General features: G+C 43.4%; 1 protein-coding gene across 1 annotated transcript in view; it reads right to left on the reverse strand.

The window, feature by feature from the left end:
- The window catches only part of RIC8A (RIC8 guanine nucleotide exchange factor A), a 40634-nt gene that overhangs the window by 13309 nt on the left and 5020 nt on the right, over window positions 1–22305 (reverse strand). Inside the window, exons 3-6 of the mRNA XM_015413924.1 lie at window positions 12072–12119; window positions 6604–7218; window positions 4625–4719; window positions 3653–3803 (exon numbers count right to left, since the gene is read on the reverse strand). Of these exons, the coding sequence (XP_015269410.1) occupies window positions 3653–3803; window positions 4625–4719; window positions 6604–7218; window positions 12072–12119 (909 nt within the window). The remainder of the gene's footprint in view (window positions 1–3652; window positions 3804–4624; window positions 4720–6603; window positions 7219–12071; window positions 12120–22305) is intronic.

Below are 22305 nucleotides of genomic sequence, written 5' to 3' on the forward strand. Positions count from 1 at the left end.
AGGTACCTACAGGGCACCTGTAGTCAACCCACCATGTACAAAAGGTTCAAGTTGTCCCTTTCATACGGCAGAACTACACGTTATACAAAACACAGGATTGCCACCCCAAAATCACAGCCCATGTAAGACCCCCCTCTGCCACAAATGATGACACCTACTTTATATTGTCCCACCACTATACTGAGCACTGCCTGGTCCCCACCCCACCAATAGCAGCCAACTGATATGGAGCAGAGGTGAGAAGTCACTTAGCATAATGTTGGCAGGACTAGAGATGTGAAGGCCCGGGAAAAAACCGGAAAAATTTGGGGGGGGGAACGGGTTTTTTCCGTTTTTTCCCTGAAGCCTTTTTGTTTTTTTCCGAAAAATTGAAAAAAAGAAAAAAAATGATTATGGAACGTTTTATTTTAACATGATGAATAAAATATTTTAAGACAAGGTGTTCAAATATTTTCCAAATCATTTCTAAAATATATACATATATGGTATCAGATTGATCTAATTTCTGTGCACTGAGGACAAGCAAGTCCTAGGTTACAAACTGAACCCTCCAATGCAAGAACAAGATGCATTTCTTCCTTTAGGAGGTGCGATTGTCAGAAGAAAATAAAAATTTCAGTTTTGTTTTTGCATGTGGGTGAGTATTCTGTTTGAAATTTTTTTAATATGCTAGTTGTGATCATTTCATGCCAAGTAAAAATGTCCATAGTCATATTTTATGTTCCTAAAGTAACAGAATGACTTTCAATTTAGAAAAGACAAAAGAAATGCTAATGTAGCATTTTTTCAATTTTCCCGAAAATTTCCATTTCCCCCCGAAAAAAACGGAAAAAACCGGGGGGGGGGGGGTGTTCCGAGCTTCAGAATTTCCGGAAATTTTACATCTCTAGGCAGGACATGAGTTATAAATCATACTACACATTATAGCAGGGAGAACTCAACACGGGGCTGCCATTTTTGGCAACAGTGCCATCTTCCTTCTAATACGCAGCTTCTTGCTCAATACATCGAGGCATGCTCTTTCTGCTAAATGTCCTATCACCTTATTGCAAACACTGAGTAACAGCAAGAGTGTGACAGCGGGTTCAAAGTATTACAGAGAAGCAAAAACAGCAGGGAAAAAACCAACTGATTTGCAATGCATTCCTGTTTTGCCTGGTTTGATGGTAATTTATCAAGTGAGACTCCCCTATTTCACCTGGCATGATCTACCAGTTTGGTGTCGTGGTTAATCTGGGAGAACCGGGTTTGATTCCCCACTCCTACTCTTGCACTTGCTGGATGACCTTGGGCAAGCCGTAGTTCTGATCTTGAAAAAGAGCAGTTTCTGTCAAGAGCTCTCTCAGCCCCACCTACCTCCCAGGGTGCCTGTTGTGGGGAGGGGAAGGGAAGGGAGTTTGTAAGCCGCTCTGAGACACCTTTGGGTAGTGAAGGGCAGGGTATAAATCCAATCTCTTCTTCTTCTTCTTTTACCTCAAGATCACCTGGATTATGATGCACAAATTTCTACTTTCATATGAACCAGCCCAGAGAAAATCCCACTCATCAGAAAGTCACCTGTAAGCTAGTCTCCTAATCATATCAAAGCCCCTTTGGAACCACTCCCCTCCCCCAGAATCCTGCTAATGTTTTCTATGATTCTCAAAGGGAAACAGATCGCTGGGAACATAGTTGGCTATGGGGACACCCTGGAAGCCTGTATACTGGGCAGCAAAGCAGATTTTAAAAAAGTGAGCTGATCATTGTTAATGCTTCCCGTTTCTTCATCATCATCATCATCTTACTTACAATCAGGAGTCATTTCCTGCAGGAGCGCACAGGAGCGGAGCTCCGGCAGTAAAGATCCCAAGGGGCGGGAACATGCAACAAGCCCCACCCCCTGCTCCCAGCAGCCAGGTAAATTGTAGAGCCAAAACAGTCCAGTGGCACCTTTAAGACCAGGTTTTATTCAGGTACCAGCTCTCCCTCCTCTGTGAGGACAGATCTGCACGTTCCCCCCCCCCAATAGCTAGCAATCCAAAACAGTCCAGTGGAGCCTGAGCGGTGGGTGTTGCCTTCTGACACACTTCCGATGATGTCAGGGGGTGTGGCATATGCAAATAGGTTATGCTAATGAGTTATGCTAATGAGCTCCTGCACCTCTTTTTCTACGAAATGACCCCTGCTTACAATAGTTTAGGAAGGCCCTCCTACTTCTTCCACTTTGCAGACTATCCAGAACAGAAATGTTCAGAAAGGCATTTTTACAAAGGGATTAGAACTGCCGTAGAATGGAACTGCTGAGGAGGACGCTCTTATAAGGGAATAGGATAGTAGTGCATTGCAATGTAGGTATCGCCTTGCTTTTAATGCATTCTACCTTTGAAGTCCAGTTTCTGCACCGTGGTGTGTCATGCCTCGCACAGAATTTTGTTTGCCTTTCCTCCCCTTGTTTTGTAATCCTAGTCCAATCAACTTATTTGATGCCTCGTGTTGTTTGACTGGATGGTTTTCTATTGCTCTCTTACTTCATTGTCTTCTACCTTTGTAAGCTGCTTTTGGCGCTATGCCTTGGACAGTGTTTGTTTGTTTGCTTGCTTATTGGACATATTACCCTGTCTGATTGAATTGTTTAATGTATTTTGTAACATGCCTTGAGTCTCAGTGAGAGAGGCAGCTATATAAATGAAGTAAAATACAACGTGTATCTTGCCTCTCTGCCCAATAAGGCCACTAAGGAAGCTAACAAATTAAAAACAAAAGATTATAAAAGTGCATCTCGTTAAAACTGGAGCTAAAATACATCTATAAAACAAAAGGACAGCAATTAAAGCACAAGGCAGGGAGAAGGAACACCAGGCAAAACAAAACAGAAGAGCCTTCATTTACTGGCAAAAAAAAGCAGTGATCGAATGGGACAAACAGATATCTCTAGGGAGTCTCATCATTTTAGCACCCCAACTGAGAAGGGTCTTCTCCTTGAGTTGCCACTCATCTAACTACAGCTAAATGCTCATCAGGAAATCTAAGTGACATTTGACATTTCAACTGGTCGCTATGTCAGTTTCAAGCCAACCAAGTACACCACCAAAACAATCAAAGAAGCAATTACATTTTAAGTCACCCATCATGGATTGTCCACCATCCAACCAATTACCTGATCTCCAACTGGTGAAATCTTTCATCCCACTCATATTTCACATCCCATCCCAAGGTTTTTACTAACCCTGCCTCTTCCCTACGATGCTGATCACTGTGTAACAGCCTCTGTACAAAACAGAGGCTAGAGTCAGATCGTCCAAGCATGGGGATTAATAAAGAAGAAGAGAAGAAGAGATTGGATTGACTACCCGAGGGAGTCTCAGAGCGGCTTACAAACTCCTTTCCCTTCCCCTCCCCACAACAGACACCCTGTGAGGTCGGTGGGGCTGAGAGAGCTCTTGACAGAAACGGCTCTTTTTCAAGGACAGCTCTTATCAGAACTAGGGCTTGCCCAAGGTCACCCAGCCAGGTGCAAGCGGAGGAGTGGGGAATCCAACCTGGTTCCCCCAGATTAACCATGACACCAAACGGGCTCTCAGACCTGCCCTTCAGAAGAGCACAGAAAGCATCTCATAGGTAAAAGTGGAGGTGGGGGAACACGCAGTTGTGAAAACCACCCTCTTTCACTCACCCTGTCAAGACGTCGATCAAGGAAATCCAGCAGAACGTTGACAGCATCCATGTTGACTCCCATGTATTCAAGTGAGCCCGGCTGCACTTTGGGTAGCAGCAGGACGTCCAGACACTTGAGGGGCAGATTGCCCAGGAGGTTCACTGTGTGGCTGCACATCCACCAAAAAGCAAAATGGGTAGCGACTTAGCAACTTCCACCATCAATGGAGCCCTGTTTTGTTAATTAAATTTATCAGGTATCCAAATGAAATTTCTCAGCTCTGGTAACTTGAGAACAAGATCCCACGCTTGCCCACTTCTGGTCCTCTCATGGAGGTTTAAAGCCCATTCGGCTGGATTACTTATGCATTAAGTCCAGAGCATCCGTCAGACATGGGCTGCTTCCACGGGGCAAGAATGATCTGTGTCGCTCTCATGGCTGGCGCAAACGCATCAGCAACAGAGCTTCCGCACGGGAGTTTCCTTCACACTTTCCGGCCATCAGTCCTCCGTGGCCACCCTTTGTCCCCATCGTGTCACCAGAGGGCTTTGAAATAACAACTCTCTAAAGCCTTTGGGAAGCCCCCAGTGGCAAGGTTGGGGAAAGGGCGGCAGCCAGGGGCTGACGGCAGGAGAGCGCTGCTGATATATGCAGGACCTTCTGCCCAGATGGCATGACAACACCCATGGACAGCGTTCTTTCCTAAACGCAGATTTGGGAAGCAGTTTGCTGAAAACAGGGAAACCCTAGAACTAGAATGATGCTGGGCGGATGCTTTAAAATAATCAGTCCCGTTTGGAAGCAACAGTGTGTGTGGGGGGGAAGCTTCATGTGGAAGCCAACTTAAACATGGATCCCTGGAACACTCTACACCAGCTGCAAAGCCTCAGCACAAATGCCAATGTTAAGGACATTTCAGCACTGCCACTTTCTCTTCTAGACAAGGAGCACAGCGGGATCCAAATCTTTCATCAGAACAATGGTCTTCACCTGTGAAACTCCTCGGTTCGGTCCTCACCATCTGCTGAAATCATCAGGCAGTGACGGAGGAGGGCACTCAGGTGTCGGTACAGAGCAGCATCTTCCTGCCCCAAAACAGAAACGAAAAGCCCAATTGTGAGAGGGGGGCCCGTGTCTCTTTCGCAGTCTTAAACCAAACACTCATTGTTCTCTAAACAGAATATGTATCACGATAAAAGTGCAAACTAAGAATCTGTGGGGTGATCACATCTGGAAGCTCAGAATACCACCTCTGCACATAATTTCATGTTTTTGGCTCCCAGTTTGGGGGACAAATATGGGGGCATAGCCAACAACAAAGGAAGCCAAGCAAGGTCTGTAGGACCTTGCACATTTCCAAACTGCTTTCCTGGCGGAGTTTACATTGTCTGGTTGTTGAATCTGGAAACTTTTTATGCAAGAATTCTGGGTCCTAATAAAGTGGTGGCATGCAAATAACAGAAACAGCTCTCTACATGAAGCTGCCCTTGTGGCAACTCCGGAAGCTGCAGCTAGTGCAAAACGCAGCGGTCAGGCTGTTGATGGGCCTCACTATGCGGGAGCACATCCAGCCTGTGCTAAAGTCGCTGCACTGGCTACCAATAGCGTTCCGGATCTGCTTCAAGGTGCTGGTTTTGACCTTTAAAAAGCCCTTTATGGCCAGGGGCCTGCCTACCTGAGGGACCGCCTTTCCCCGCATGTTCCCCAGAGAGCACTGCGAGCTGGTACACAAAACCGCCTGCCCCCCCCCCAGGCCTAGAGATGCCAGGTTGGTGGCAACAAGGACCAGGGCATTCTCCCTGGTGGCGCCAACGCTCTGGAATGAGCTCCCCAGCGAGATCAGAGCCCTGCGGGACCTCCAGCAATTCTGCAGGGCTGTGAAAATGGAGCTTTTTCGCCGGGCGTTCCAGTAGGAAAGACCCTATATCAGCTGTGCTGCACTTGCACTTTACTATATGACACCGCCACATTTAAATGGTTTTAACTGTATTTATTTAATTGGAAATGAGCTGAGCTATTTTATTGAGTTGTACTTTATGTATGTATTTATGCTGGTTTTATCATTGTTTTAAGCCGCCCTGAGCCGCTTCGGCGGGAGGGCGGGATAGAAATCTAACGAATAAAATAAATAAATAAAACCTCTCCGGAGTAGATGTTCAGCTCTCATTTCACCTTCCCTCCTGGTTCACTTTAAACCATCTTCCTCGCAGATCTTCTTCAGCTCTCCATCATAATGGAGTGTTAATCCAGAAAGTGAGACAGACCAGAGTTTTCTACACCTTATGCCATCTAGTTAAGACAAACACCGGGTGATGCCTTGCCTTAATCACTGCTGCACACAAATTTAACAGCCAGCTCGCCCTCTTCCTTTCTCAGTAACCACCTATGGCTGAGAAGCATATTGTGTTGGATCCTGTGGGAAATTTGTACCAATTCCCTCTCACAAGAGCAGCATTTCTGGGGGACCTTCCGGCTGCGCTAGGAAGGGAAAGGCAGGAAGGGGCACTTCCATGAGCTGAATTTAGACAGGCTCCAAAATGAATGAGCAGAAGCAGTAAGATGGCTAAACAGAGGCAAGTTCTTGTGGAATGAACACATGTGGTTTGAAACATGCGCGAGGGGAGCAATTGCCCACCTCCCTAAATGGTGTTCTGGTCAGAAATCTAAATACAAGTAGATATGTTGTTGTTCAGTCGCACAGTTGAGTGCGACTCTTCGCGACCCCAAGGGCCAGATCATGCCAGGCCTTCCTGTCTTCCGCCGTCCTCTGAAGTTGGCTCAGTTTCATGTTCGTTGCATCGATGACACTGTCTAACCATCTCATCCTTTGCCGTCCCCGTCTTCTTTGGCCTTCAATCTTTCCCAGCATCAGGGTCTTCTCCAGGGAGTGCTCCTTTCTCATTTGGTAAATCAGGATATACCTGATTAAAAAAAAAAAAAAGACTGCAAAGCATTTCCTGGCGCCTTACCTCATCCACCTCTCTCTTGCTGGTGTCATAAGTGATATTGAAGAGCACCTTCAGGACCTCCATGGCACGCTCTGCCTCCTGCCGAGGCAAGGGCAGGGCAGGGTTCTCCTCTGCAGCTACCTCATGGGGATCTATCCACTTCACTCCCAGCGTGAGCTCCAGCGTGTCCGTCATCAGACCGATGCCCCGGAGTTCCTGCGCAAACTGCTGCCGGATGTCCACCCTCAGGGCCGTCAGCAAGAAGAGAAGACGCAAGTCAAAAAACTTGATGTCGTGGGGGAGGTTTCTTTCATTGTAGAGTTTGATGCGATCTGTGAGGCCGACCACAAGCCGGGCTTCAAAGGCCAGCTCCTGAGCCTCGTGGCTGCTGAAGACAATGTTGCACAGGCACTTAAGTGCCTCCAGGATCACGTCCAGGTCTGGAATCTCCCGAATCTGTTCTTCCATGTAATCAATCCCAGCATGCCTAGCTAGCGTCTTCAGGCTCTCCATGGTTGAGAAAGGGCCAAGGCAGCCTTTGTCCCTGGACAGGATACGTATGCTTTCCAAGCATGTGACTTGGCAAGACGGCTGGAGTTCTCTCTCCAAGAACTTGATAAGAAGCATAGCCAGCTTCTAGGGTTTTCAAAGGGAAACACAAAAAATGACAGTAAGTCTAGCAATCAAGGAATGAGATTCTACATGAGAAAGGAGCATTAGACCATATCTCTTATCTATGGATTGCACAGGTTCAGTTAGTTCCAGGGTATCTTAAACCTGTCCACACCACTCAACTCCGTCTCTGCCTACAATGGAAATATTGTGACCACTGATGCAGCTCAGGTAATACCTCCCCTCACCCTTCACACGCAACAATTTCACTAAAGACTTCCACTCTTGCAGCAAACTGCAGTTTTACTGTTACATCTGAATCGGCAAACTGGAAGACACGATAAGATTTTTGCTTGGTTTTGTTCTGCAAACCATAGTGCAATTTCACCAAATTACAGACATTTTAGAACACAATAAGGAGTGGGGCTCTTGAAGAAAATACTACTTTACATAGAGCGATTAAAAAGTAGGATTTGCTGCCAGAGGATGCAGTGATGGCCAGCTTTTAATGAACAGCTTTTAAAGGGGATTAGATAGATTCATGGAGGATAAGTATCAATGGCCATTAGCCATGATGACTGAGGGAAACCTCCACATTCAAAGGCACTAATCCTCTGAATCCCAGAGCCAGGAGGCAACATCGGGGAAAGGCCTCGGCCTCTCCGCCCTGTTGTTGGCCATCCAGGGGAACTGGTTGGCCACTGTGAGACAGGAGGCTGGACTAGATGGACCACTGGGCTGATCTAGCAGGGCTCTTCTTATGTTCTTATGATGATATGACATTTTAGCTGGTTTTGGTTAACAGGTTCAGAATATAAACTACTGTCCTCTCTGTAAGACTGGTAGTTGATTTCTGTCTGGGCTCAATTCTGGGAAAGACAGGCTGAAACGTTAGGGAAAAAGAAGAAAACTGAGATACGCCAAGACTTCCTCTCTGACTGAGTGCAAGGAAGTCATTGACACCATTTATATGCATTAACCTCATGCAGAGTGTATTTTTATCAGTCCTTTGGGTGCCTGCACTTTGGCAATGCTTGCAAGTCCGAGAAAGCTTGCCTAAACAAACATACAACTGAGCTAGCATCTGAGTATGATGAAGAATATGCCTGCCTCTGTGTGACCCTGTTTAGGCAGCAGGGGTATGATGCATTTCCATTAGCCATGGTCACATAGTTATAAAAAGATCAAACACTGCCGCTTTACAGGACTTGCAGTAGCTCAGTGTAATTGGCTTAGAAACGCTGCCTCTTCAAGGAGAGCTCAGGAAGGAGGTGAACTTTTAATTCCTTATTATAGTTGCTCTTCTTCTGAAGAAAGGACTTTCTTTTCACATAAATTTAATGTTCAAGAAATAATAGATCGATTAGGTAGGTGTATAATTTGCAAGACACCGCTTTATAACATTCATAATGTCATGAGTATGTTGGTGGATACAGCAACCTGGATGCTAAGATGTGTTATGATGCAATACCAGAAGGGTAAAATATGCAAGAATTTCACAGGTAAAAATGTAAATTCTAGGTTGTACTCCATACACACACACTGTTACATCTGAACCAGCAAACTGCAAGACGCAATGATGCAGTTTGTGTGTATATGTGTGTGTGTGTGTGTGTGGATCTCTATCTATCGATCTATCTTTCTATCTGTCTACACATACACACACTGTCTTTCAAACACAGACATGCAAGTTAGTCTCCCGAGTCCTGACATTATGAACATATGAAGCTACTTTCAACAGTGCCAAGTTACTGGTCCTCCTACTCCACTATTGTCTATTCTGATTGGGTGCAGCTTTCCAAGGCCTCAGGCCTTCATCCAGTTCTAACTGGAGGTTCCGAGTATTAAACATGAGACCTTCTAAATGCAACAACTGTTCTCTGTCGCCAACTGCGGCTTCTCCTTCCAACATTACACTTTGGGATTTTCTGTGATAACAATGTGTCTTAAATATTCAAGACCATCCATATAAATTTACAACAGAGTTGCCAAGTTTTCACTTGGGAGAAATGAAACTCTACAATAACAGAATGATATATATTGGATTAGAAAAGATAAAACAAAATGAAGGCTGAAGAACTCTGAATTATGCCTTAAGGCTTTTAATGATGCTCTTGTGATTTTCTTTAAATAGTGAAAATAATGGTTTTAAAGATAAATAATACAGCTTGATCAACTATGCTTTCAATAGCATTTTAGACTAACACTGATACAAGCTATCATAATGATCTCCTATTCTTGGGTTTTTAGTTTGGTTTCTTTCCTTTCTCCCATAGATTTAGCTTTCCCTTCCCTTTTTTTCATTGCAGTTTATAGAAAATGCAATAAAAAATCCCCTCCGGGGGCTAAAAAAAAAAAAGGTATATATATTTGCGGCTAATCCTGTCCTGCTGCTCTCCTAAACTCTTTGGCTACCTTTGTCTCATGCCCACTTTGATACAAGTAGACAACACAGGAGGCTGGGCAAAGGTACTGGCAAGCCACAAAGCAGGAAATGCTGCATCTGCATCATTTGTTGGTGTCACATGGCTATGGCAATACAAAAACAGAGAATCACAGGGTCCTGTTCAGATGGAGACTACAAAACAATTTTGTAATCCGGAAAACTTCGTTAACGCTATTGTTTTGGACCTCTTTTTGCACATGTATATGATTTTGGATCTCTCACACGATCTATCTTGTAATTATTGACTTTGACAGTGTTATTTAGTGGACCCATACACAGCTTTCATTGTTCTCCCTTCGTACATGGCTATGGCAGGAAACACCTCCGGATGAAGGCCTGAAAATCCAAATCCATAGCCAGATAAACCAACCACTGTATTTCTTCACACAACATTCACTTAACCCAATGGAACTTATTGCCACAGGTTACTGCAGTAGCCACAAGCATAAATGGCTGATGAAAGGATCTGGTGGATAAATGGAGGAGCCCCAGTATTTTAGTGGCTATCAGCCATAGAAGTAAAAAAAACAAAACCAACATCCCTATTTACAGGTCTTATTCACTGACTATAGAGTGTTGGGGATTAACAACAGGAAACTAAGACCCTGTTTGTGAACTTCTCCAAGGCACCTAACTGGTCGTTCTTGGTAGATGGCTGCTATTGATGGATGATCAATCTGACCCTTCGTTGCAATTCTTAATGACTTCAAAGAGCAAAAACAGGGGCCACTGCTCAGTAAAATAAATAAATTACATCCTGCTATCTTCCCATGAAATTCAAAGCAGTGTTACAAAGTTTCCCAAGTGACCTTGTGTGCAGGCACTGCTGTGATCCAGGCCTGTTTCGAGGCAAAACAGTTGCCTTCAGACCAACATGGGCCCTGGCAGACCCCATGTTTTGCAAGCAGAAAACCCCAGACGGAATCCCTGGCATCCTTTCTTAAAAGGAAGACAAGGCACCAACATTCAAAACTCCAGAGAGCTACTGAGAGTGCTGCACTAGAAGGACCAGTGCTCCGATCTGATAAGACAACTTCATACGGACAACTGCACAGGAACTGACCCTGAATGCAACAGGTTCTGGGTGCTCAACTATCCAAGTGTTATGTCTCAAGACACACAGCCAATTCACGCAAACATGACCCATGTGGTAGCCATTTGCACTTGTCATTTCCATGCAGTGGCCAGCCAGTCGTGTGCAAATTCTACCAAGAATAAGCTTTCAGCAGTTTGAGACCCGAGTGTGCCGCATGACGGAGTGAGCTCCCGTTTCTAGTTCCAGCTCCTGCCAACCTAGCAGTTCGAAAGCAAGACATTGCAAGTACATAAATAGGTACCACTTCGGTGGGAAGGTAACAGCGTTCCGTGCGCCTTGGTGTTTAGTCATGCCGGCCACATGACCACGGAAACGTCTTCGGACAGCGCTGGCTCTTCGGCTTTAAAACGGAGATGAGCACCGCAACCAATGTTCCCTCTAAGCTGCGGAGTCTTGCGAGCAAAAATTCTACTTTGTGAGTCACTGGCATTAAAGCTGTGAGCGAGCGATTTGGCTACTGCATAAATTAGTTTGCTCTGGAGCCCTCCTTCCTGAGCTGAGACAAAAATGTGTGAGCTGGAGGCTAAAAAACTGTGAGCTAACTCACACTAACTCAGCTTAGAGGGAACACTGACCGCAATCCTAGAGTCGGATTTGACCGGCTTTCGAGCAAGGGAACCCTTTACCTTTTTACCTATGTCATTATTAACGCATAGGCTGAAATGTGCAAAATGCTTCATCTTGCGCAGAGCAGCAGCTGCCCAATTAGCCCTAGAAAGAGAGCAAAGGTGTGTGAATAGGTTTTGCATTTCTTCAGGCTACAGCATGGTATAAAACAGAGGTCTTCGCCCTTGCCCAGTCTTAACCCACAGGTTGCCGCACATGACATCGGAGTCACATGACAAGAATTATAACCTCATCAAATATCAAGGCCAGGACCATTGACAGGCAGAGCCAGGGACAGGAAACGTAAGCCAAACACTCGAAAGCCTACCATGGTGAAGAACGAGCCAGGGAGGAATCCTCTCCACCACAAAGTCACTTCCCTTTACCACCATGCTGCTCCTCTTAGCATGAGCACAAAGAGAGGCAAGAGGCATGGCACCTTTGCTGTCTCTGCATGTGCGTGAGCAGCAGGTCCTTCAAAAAAGCAGCAAAAAACCCGGTGGCTCTAGGGAAGGGGCTTGTGACCCAGCAGGTGAGGCTCTACAATCTGCCCAAGGGGTCTGACCCACGGGTTGAAGACCACTGGCACAGAACCCTGTCTGTTTCTTCCCCAGTACTTTTCCAATATGTGATTTCATTCCAGTGTGGCACCACCTCCCTCCCTCAGCCAGTCAGCATGATTTCACAAACCCCAAAGCATTCCACAGACAGAATAAGAAAACAACTTGCCTTCCTTTCTTCTTGTTCCTCATCTTCAAAGGTGAAACACTGAGACTTCTGAGAATACAAAGGGGGATAGACAATTGAAGCAGATCAAGAAAATAATATTTGCTCCAAACAAACAAACGAACTGTTTTATTCTGAACACCCACCCATGCAGACCAGAAAAGAGTATTGCAAAAGGGAAAAGCAACCTGTTCAAAACTGATAATGGGAACTACTCCACAGAGAAAAGCTTGGATAGCATCATCCTGGGTAGTTCGCAACCCAAAGAAACCAGTGGGGCCTTTGAACAAATCTCAGGTTGCAGGTCATGCTATACTGAAGATAGCAGGCAGGGGTCATTTCCTGCAGGAGCACACAGGAGCGGAGCTCCGGCAATAAGGAGCCTAGGGGGTGGGGATATGCAACAAGCCCCACCCCCTACTCCCAGCAGCCCTCAGTCAGAGCAAGAAGCAGCCAGGTAAGTTGCAGAGCCCCCCCTGGCCCAAAACAGTCCAGTGGCACCTTTAAGACCAAGTTTTCTTCAGATACAAGCTCTCCCTCCTCTGCGAGGACAGATCTGTACGTCCATCCCCCCCCCCCAATAGCTAGCAATCCAAAAGAGTCCAGTGGAGCCTGAGCGGTGGGTGTTGCCTGCTGACACACTTCAGGTGTGGCAGATGCAAATAAGTTATGCTAATGAGTTATGCTAATGAGCTCCTGCACCTCTTTTTCTACAAAATGACCCCTGATAGCAGGTAATAACAAAGGACAATTTGGATGGAACATTAACACTGTTTATGATTTGAGGCACTGAACAAAGCCATCCTGATCTGCAGTCCCTCAACTTACTTGTGCCTGGAAAGCCCATTTGAGGCCAACAGGGACCGCCTACAATATATTATTTATGACTGCAGAGAGACTCAACAGGACAACTCTTCGGCCAGATAACTTCAAGATAGAGAGGCTGCCTATTCTGTAACATGGTACTTCATGAGCAAAGGTACATGCCCCACATCTTGAAAAGGCTATTATATCATGGTGTACCAGCAAGTTTCTAGAGCTTCTCATTCTATTGGCTTTCACCTTTCAGTTTTGGAAGGCAAAGTTTAAGTCAGCCAGTGTCTACTTCTCCTATGAAATATTCTTATAAATCTGCAACACAGAAACCTATCTTTCATTCCATCATTCCTAATAAATTGGACTTTGGACAGTTCTTACCCATTGTAATCCCTAGTTAAGTACACCTAACGTGACTGTAATGTTCAGTAGTCTTTTATATGGTTTCTTTCATTATAAGGGGATTAGAAAAGTAGAGAAGAGAATTCTGATATGTTAAGAGAGCCTGACAAAGATCATCAAAAACTCTTATAACGGATTGGAATGTACCGCAATGGCCTTGTATTTAAAAATGAGTGATACTATTAGGCCTAGTTGATGCAGCAAAAAAATAATAATGGTGGGTGCTCCATGGATGCCCATTTCAGAGATCAGCAACAGATTTACGGTATTTCATAACACTACCAGCACTTCATCAAGTAGCATGAGAAGTCACAACGTATCCAGCATTGTTGTAGCTGCATTCTATCTAAACATCTTCTGTAAGACAGAGCGCCAAAGTCATCTAATTAAAATTTTCTCTCTGAATCTATTACCTCTTCCTCCTGTTCTCCCATATCACTTAATAATCTTCCTTGTACAACCAAACTCTTTTTATTCAAAGTTGAGGCATACAGATCAAATTCACACACACACCCATTCTCTGTGTATTTCCCCCTGCATTTAAATAGTTTGTATCTTTCGGATTGTTTGAGCCAATCCTCCATTTTTCTCTTCTGCACTGAAATTCACTGTCATGAAGTGACTTTACAATCAGATGAACTTGGGTTAAATACTGATATTTCTTTGCAATGAAGTGACAGAAAAATTCTGGATGGACACATTGTTCTGATTTGGGGTAGCGGTCTTTGGCCATCCAAGGATTCCTACGTTCAAGGAAAATCCTTTGTAAACGGCAGCTCATGATTCCTGCCTACCCACTTGTCCTGAAGGACTGATGAACAGAAAAGAGAGTATAGAGCCAAAGTTAGACCTCTTGCTTTTTTAATCTGCCTTCTAAATTGCCTCATTATAACACCATGTAAACCATTCATAATCACCATGGCCAGAAAGCCATTTGGCAAATTTACTTTTTCATTTACCCACTTATGTACAAGGTGGATTTTCAAAACAGACCTGGGCAAATCACTCTTGACAGCTACAGTCACACAGTACCTCCCTGTGGGAATTCTAGAGGAAACAAAAACTTAGATTCCACCTTTAGAAATATTTCCGTAATACTGTCATGAAACAAGCATCATTCCGGTATTGCTTACAGGCCCTCTCTGGCACATGTGCCAAAAAATGTCATGGCAGATGATTAAAAAAAAAATATTGCTATATATAAAAATTAAAATTAACAGGAAGATATATATATATATATATATATATATATATGTCAAAGTCCAAAGATATATCAAGATTACGAGATTAATATTAAACATTAAATTTACTGCATTTGGTAAAACTAATATATTATCATCTAATGATAACTACACATTGCAGTTCCCAGTAATTGACAATATGATCTAGAAAAATAAGATCTAGAAAAATAAAACACTGTTTGCCGGTTTATTGTGATAAGGCAGCCATGTGGCTGCTGAGCTAGCGTGGAGTGGTATACTCGGGGCACATTGATTAAGATCACTTGACTGTGGAAATGAAGACTGTTGACCTGTGGAAATGAAGAGGGGAAAGAAAAAGAAATAATAAGTAAATGGAAAAAGATAAAGTAGTATGATGAGAGTTAAAGATGATAAAGAGAACCAGGTTAAAGTGAAAGCATTTGTCAGTATATTGGATTAGAAGGTAGTAGATCTTGCGCGAGTATGTAGTAAAAAAAGGAAAACCATTTCTCTTCGAATGACACTCTCCCAGGATAGAGATCTGATTGAAGTAGCTTATCAGTGATTTTCTCCATTATCAGATGATCCCAAATCTTTGAAAACCATACGTCTATAGATGGTAGTGAAGGCGATTTCAAATATGATGCTAACACTGTTTTGGCAATTGTCAGTAAGCTTTGGATAAGGTCCCATCTTATTCTGGGAATCGAAGGCTTTTGAATGTGCTGTAAAAAGATCGATTCCAGGAGTAAAGGAAGTGAGTATCCTGTAATTTGTTTGATATGTGTAAGAATGTTACTTCAGAAGGTTCTTATACTTGGGCATTGCCACCAACAGTGGGTGTATGTGCCAGTGCCATCACAGCCTTTCCAACAGAGTGCTGAGTTAGAAGAAGAGATCAAGGCCATCTTCTTAGGTGTGATGTACCATCTGGATAGAATTTTATAAGACTGTAGTCTAACATGTTCAGATAATGAGGATGCTAATGAAGCCTGCCAAATATTAGACCATTGAGCATCTGTGATGGTGATTCCACAATCTCGAGACAAAGACAAGTTGGTAGGGCAAAGGTTTAACAGATTTACGTTGAAGTAGGCTATGATATAGTTTCCTGATGAGACCTCATGAGTTAGTGTCGTCGGAGTTCAGTATGTCTTCAAAGTTGGTGAACGATGAGTGTAGGATATCAGACAGTCATAGGGTGGTGGCCATATCTCGCAACTGTAGATAAAAGAACCATGGAATTTTTTGTTGATGCTTTTTCTCTAAGTTTGTTGACGTTTTGTCTCTAAGTTTGGAATAAGAAAGAGGAAAATCTTGAGCACTTTAAAATTAGCCTTTGTTTGTAGGTAATAGGGGTGTGCATTCGGTAAAGCTAAATTTAAAAAAACCTGAAAAAACTTTTCCAGCATTTTTCGGGTATTCAGCATACTGAATCAGATCCCCTGAGCTGATTAAGATGCTGAATACTGAATGCCGGAAAAAACCCAAAAATGTTCGAGGGGGTTTCGGCTTTCTTGGGGAGATACTGCTGCCTGCCTTTTTTTCATTCCCACAGGAAACAACGGAGGATTGGGGCACCCTCTTTGGATGCCTCTAGGATTTGACTCCCAGGTCCAATCTTTTCCAAACTTGGGGGTCTTTTGGGGAGAGGCACCAGCAGCTACAGTACAAATTGGTGCCTCTACCTCAAACCCCCTCTCCCCCAGCCCCCTGAATACTTGTTAGGAGATTTTTGCCACTGACTACAATGGCCCCATAGGATATAATGGAGCCGAAAAATATCAAACATTTTCGGGTACCAATAGAATACTGGAATTGGTATTCGGGTATATTCAGGAATCCTGGGGGGGGGGGGATCAGCTTTATTATACTTGAATCCGAAAAAAATGATTTTTCCCCTGCACACCCCTAGTAGGTATCCCATGGTTTGAGAACAGTTGTAATAAAGATGTTATTACGAAGCCTTTCCGGGTGTGCTGAGGGTTCTGTCCAGATGGCATCTTGCAGAGTGAGAGGATGCAGGATGGGATCTAGTGTTAAGGTCCAGTGCAGTGTTCCCTCTAAGCTGAGTTAGTGTGAGTTAGCTCACAGTTTTTTAGCCTCCAGCTCACATGTTTTTGTCTTAGCTCAGGAAGGATGGCTCCAGAGCAAACTAATTTATGCAGTGGCCAAATCGCTCGCTCACAAGTTTAATGCCAGTAGCTCACAAAATAGAATTTTTGCTCACAAGACTCCACAGCTTAGAGGGAACATTGGTCCAGTGTGCTTGTTCGTTAGAATTTAAGATTTTTGCAATGTTTGATAGTAGAACTGACTTATAATATGTGGCAATGTCAGGGTAGTTGAGGCCTCCTTCCATCATCCTCAGTTTCAGTGTCTTTAAACTAATTTGCGGACGTTTGTTTTTCCAAAGGAAGTTATTGATGGTCGTTTGCCAATATCTTGAGTTTTTCAAGGTATTGTTCAAAAGAGAAATATGAGTTTGGGAAGAACAAATGATTTAACAAGATGGAATCGGTCATGCCATGAGAAGGATTCTCAATCCCATTTGTTAAGATCAGCTTTTATTTCATGAAATTTGCGATGATGATTGAATTTCAGCAATTTTGTTGGGGAGGATGAGAGTAGGATTCCCAAGTAGGGAAGAGGCTTATCCGTCCGCTGATACGGATACTTTGGATTCAAACAGGAGATTGTAGGTGATCTGAAGTTTAAAGGTAGAATCGTGGACTTGGAGTGATTTATGTTTAGGCCTGAAACCATACTGAATCTTGAGAGTGCATCTTGAAGATAAGCAAGTGATTCTGTTCAATCTGTCAGGTAGAGGAGCATGTCGTCTGCAAATAGGCTCATTTTAAATTCATGAGTGGCTAATTTGGCACCATGAATTTTGGGGTTGTGTCGTATTTCTGCTGCAAGAGGTTCCAAAGCTATTGTGAACAGTAATGGGGATAGAAGGGATCCTTGCCTTGTCTCTCTGTGTAATGGAAAAGACTTTGAGATAGTTTCGTTGACCTTTATTTGTGCTGTGGGGTGAGAATACAGTGCCATTATTAATTTAATAAAAGAATCACCAAAGTTCATGTGTTTCAGTAAGACATGGAGAAAAGAGGTCTCCAAAGTATCAAAAGCCTTCTCGATGTCCAATGAGAGAAGTAGTGTTTCAGGACCCGTCTTTGTGCATGAGGAAATGATGTTTATTAAAGTCTTGAAGATGTTACTTGTTAAATCTCTCCCTGGCATAAAGCCTGATTGGTCGGGATGAATGTATTCCGTGATGAAGTCATTTAGTCGGCGTGCAATGATAGTGGTGAAAATTTTGTAGTCCTGATTAAGCAATTATATAGAACAGAAAGAGGCTGGTCTGGTGAGGTCTTTTCCCAGCTTCGGAATCACTACAATGGAGGCAGCGTGCCACAATGGAGGGAGGGATCCAGTTGTAAAGATCTCGTTGTAGGTGTCCTTTAAAAGGGGAGCTATTGTGGAAGCAAATCTTTTGTAAAATTCAGGAGGGTAGCCGTTATGGAGGTCAAAGGTGGTTGTTTGGAGGTGTAAAGTTTTTGGTAATACTTAGCAACCAGTTTTGCTATATCATTAGGTTTTGAGTGTAAAACATCTGTGGAGTTTCTTATCGCTGTCACTGTCTTTGAGGACTGTTTTGTTTTGACCCTCCAAGAAAGAAGACATAGCAATTTGGGGGAGTTGCTCCAATATTTTTGACGTAGAAATAGTAGGGTTTTTTTTGTATTTGTGAGCATTCTAATGATTCTAGGAGTTTACATTCAGTTTGAAGTTTCCAGTAAATGGGACATCTCCTCTCAGTTTATGTAGTTCTTCAAGTTGTTTGATGTTATCTTTAAGCTTGGTTTTGATTTCTTCCTTCTTCTTTTTTCAGGTGTGAAGAGATGGAGTTAAGTTGTCCTCTGAGAACTACCTTGAGGGCATCCCAGGTGATAGACCAGGAGGTAGCATCATTGCAGTTGTCTTGAAGATATTGTTTGATGAGGGCTTCTACGGTATTTCCACTGTTTGTTGTTCAGAATATAGAAGAGATTTGTTTAGAGACCAGGTTTGGGAAACAGGATTGGGAGGGCTCAGTTGCAAGGAGCAAGAAACCTATGCATGATCTGACCACAGGATGTTGTCAATATCTGCTTCTGATATTTTGTCAAGGATTGATTTTGAGATAAGAATAAAGTCGATTCTTGAATAAACTTTGTGTCGTGGTGAGAAATAAGTGAAATTTTTCTCTGTTGGGTGTAGATGATGCCAAATATCTATTAAGTGAGAGTCCACAAGTAGAGAAGCCAGTTGTGTGTTGTCATGTCTTTTCCTAACCTCCATTTATTATTTATTTCATTAGATTTTTACCCTGCCCTCCCAGCAAAGCCGGCTCAGGGGACCTATATGAGCAGTCCAGGTCAGGGTGCACAATAGTATTGAAGTCGCCTCCAACTAGTACTTCTCCTTCCTGAAAGGAATACAGAGCAGCAAAGGTATCTTCGAGAAAAGATAGTTGATTTTCGTTTGGAGCATATATAGATGCTAAAGTGAATGTCTCACCATCAATGGAGCCTTTTACAAAAATGAACCTACCATGAGGGTCACGTTTTGTTCCTTTATGCTTATAGTGTATATTATTAGATAGGAGTATGGCTACCCAACAAGCTACTCCACAACCACCAGCATGAAATTGATGACGAATCCAAGTGGCTTTCAGTGGAGATGTAACAGCTGGGCGAAGATGGATTGCTTGAAGGAATGTGATGTCTGAATGCAGTTTATGTAGATTCAGAAGTATTCTCTTTCATTTGATTGGGTTGCTTAAATCTCTGACATTCAGAGAAGAAATGTCGAACTTGCCTGCTATCAGTTAAGTTAATATTGCTTGATTCCTGGTTCAAAAGGTAAGAACAGAAAGTTTGTGAAGTATGAAGTCAAGGGCAAGTTGAAGAAGGAATGTGTGGCTGAAGGACTGAGTACATAAGAAAGTCTTTTAAAATTAAAATAACAGTGTCAGTTAGTTGAAATAGAATGAAGAAAGATGAGGAAAAGAAGACTGGGATTAGAGATAAGTAATGGAAAATAATAATTAAATAAATATAAATAAACTGAACTAAAAAAAGAAAAAAGCTGTTGTAATAAGAGTACCCGATGAAGTACAATGTATACCAGATGTACACCAAAATGTTGCAGATAGCAAGTAAAGGTAATCAGTGTAATATATTATAACATGATTTGTTGAACCCCCTGTAAGGTTCAAAGAAAAAACAAAAAGAAAAAAGAAAGAAAAATTATTTGTATATGTATGTATATGTGTATATAGTATTGGAGTGAGTGTGTGCACCTGGAAGTCATGGCGACCTCTGGTGACTGACCCCTACTGGGGGCCTGGAGGATATTCAGAGAGGTGGCTGACTAAGGCCTGCCCCTGCCTCCCAACTGCTGGTATTCCAAGGAGGTCTCCCATCCAGGTACTTGCAAGAGTGGACCCTGCTTAGCTTCCGAGATCTCTGAGACATATTTGGGACCATAGTTTCTAAGGTAACTCTGTCCACAAGTTTTCATGCTCATTTCATGCATCAGATCCACATTTTATTCAGCAGAACAGGCACATTATACCTAATGGCCTTACCCACTCTAGTCTATGGCAGACTACAGTACCCATTTTCATCTGGTCCAAGAAGCTTTTTTGTAAGAAGCAGAGCAGAAGTGGAGTCCTTGGTTGCTCACACCTTTCTTCTCAAAACAACAGTGCTCCTCACACCAACAGCTCCATCCTAAAAACATTTTCCTGGGCATCAGCCCTACTGAAGAGACTCATTTGGAACTTGAGTAGACCTGCTTGGGGTTGCTCTCCAAATCCACCAGGACACCACTGCCCTTCTGTAAGGAAAACCAGCCCAGTATAGCAGTTAGAGTGTCAGACTACAGTCTGGGAGACCCAGGTCCAAATTCTCATTCTGCCATGGAAGCTTGCTGGGTGACCTTGGGCCAGTCACACACTCTCAGCCTCACATACCTCACAGGGCTGTTGTGAGGATGCAAGAGAATGGCATAAACAGTGTTGGGTCTCCACTGGGGAAGAAGATGAGTTATAAATTAAGTAAGTAAATAAATAAATAATGTTTTCACTACTGATTCAGTGGAGATTAACCGATTACTGCTTCTTTTTGTTCAAGCAGTAATGTAACAACAAGCTACTGCTGGCTACATGGAAGGCAACAAAAGAAAGAAGATGTTCATCAGTGGCTCTAGATGTTCTCATGCGGTGTTATTGTTTGTAAGCCACCTTAAAAACAAGGGCATGTACAGAAATTAAACTAATATCAAACACCACCAAAAGGCTTACAATCCAAGGAGGTGAAACTACACAAAAGAAGAAGCATTTTTGCTTTTGCATAAATGTGTCAGATGCCTACAAAATGAAGACAGATACTGCCAGATGAGAGTTTCTTAGCCAGCTTATTATGCATACTTATTTCTATATATGCAAGAATATATACAGGCTGCAGAAGATTCAGAGGCATTTGCTAGGGCAGACATTCCATAATGTCTGTCCATTTTCTAGGACAGCCACCACTTTGCCTCAGCTGAAAATACAGCCAGGCACACCTAATACAAGCAAATGGTAGTGGGCAGCCTGTGCAACGAACCCCATACTTCCCAAAACCCCATTTCATAAAACAGTGAGCAGCTCATCAAAGGAACACCGGAAGACCTAAAACATTAGGCATAATGTTCAGTCACTTTAGAAATCCTCTTCATACAGTCAAAGGGTAGTAAAGGTAAAGGTTTCCCTTGCTCGAAAGCCAGTCGAATCCGAAACTCTCCGTTTCAAAGCCGAAGAGCCAGCGCTGTCCGAAGACGTTTCCGTGGTCATGTGGCCGGCATGACTAAATACCAAGGCGCACGGAACGCTGTTACCTTCCCACCGAAGTGGTCCCTATTTATCTACTTGTAATTTCTTGCTTTCGAACTGCTAGGGTAATGCAACACAAATTATTTCAAAAGAACACAAACAGAATCTCTCAGTCTGTGCTCGAAAGGGGAAACTGCACACCTGTGCACAATAAAATGCCAGAATGCTCAATAATCATTAGGCATTTCATAACATCTCTTCATTGTGGCAGTCCATAGATAACAGGCCTATCCTTTTGTATTTCTTCTCACGTGGAAGTAAGAGTTTCCATTGCCTCAGAAGTGCCGTTGCCCCATCATCATCCTAAACGGGCCACCACAGCCTGTTCAGCAGACACAGGGCTGAAGCCCCCGCATTGCACAAAGCAGGCCTGCCCCACTGCCTTATCATCTGCTGTTGGTGCATGGAGAGGAGCGGCGGCTGAGGCGTGGGTGTCTCCAGAACTATATTGTGTCCAAAGGGATACATGATCATATCCACAAACCCACTCTTGCCTCACGTTTTCTCATTCCCCAGCATAACTTCTTAGAACACTCCAATACTAATGTTTTTCCATACTGAAAGGTGACCATGAATTACTCAAGAGCATTCTGGGAAGGGCATCAACCCACTACATTCAGAGGAGGAAATACCCAGCCCTCCCAGAGAGCTGGGAATTTTTGCTCTGTTCATAAATAATGATTTTCAGGTATTTGATCTGCCACTGCCTGATTCAGTGCTCTTGTCAATATCACTACCAGGACTTCTACCAAAGTAAAACTGCCCAACTGAAGTACATGGGAAAGGTTCGGTGACAGGGCAGAACCTCTGCATGCAGAAAATCTCAGGTTCAGTTCCCGATATCTCTAAGTAAAAAGGATTCCAAGTCAGGACTACGAAAGACACCTGTCCA

The sequence above is a fragment of the Gekko japonicus genome, unplaced genomic scaffold (assembly GCF_001447785.1).
Source record: "Gekko japonicus isolate JY-2015 unplaced genomic scaffold, Gekko_japonicus_V1.1 scaffold1701, whole genome shotgun sequence".
Taxonomy (NCBI): Eukaryota; Metazoa; Chordata; class Lepidosauria; order Squamata; family Gekkonidae; genus Gekko; species Gekko japonicus.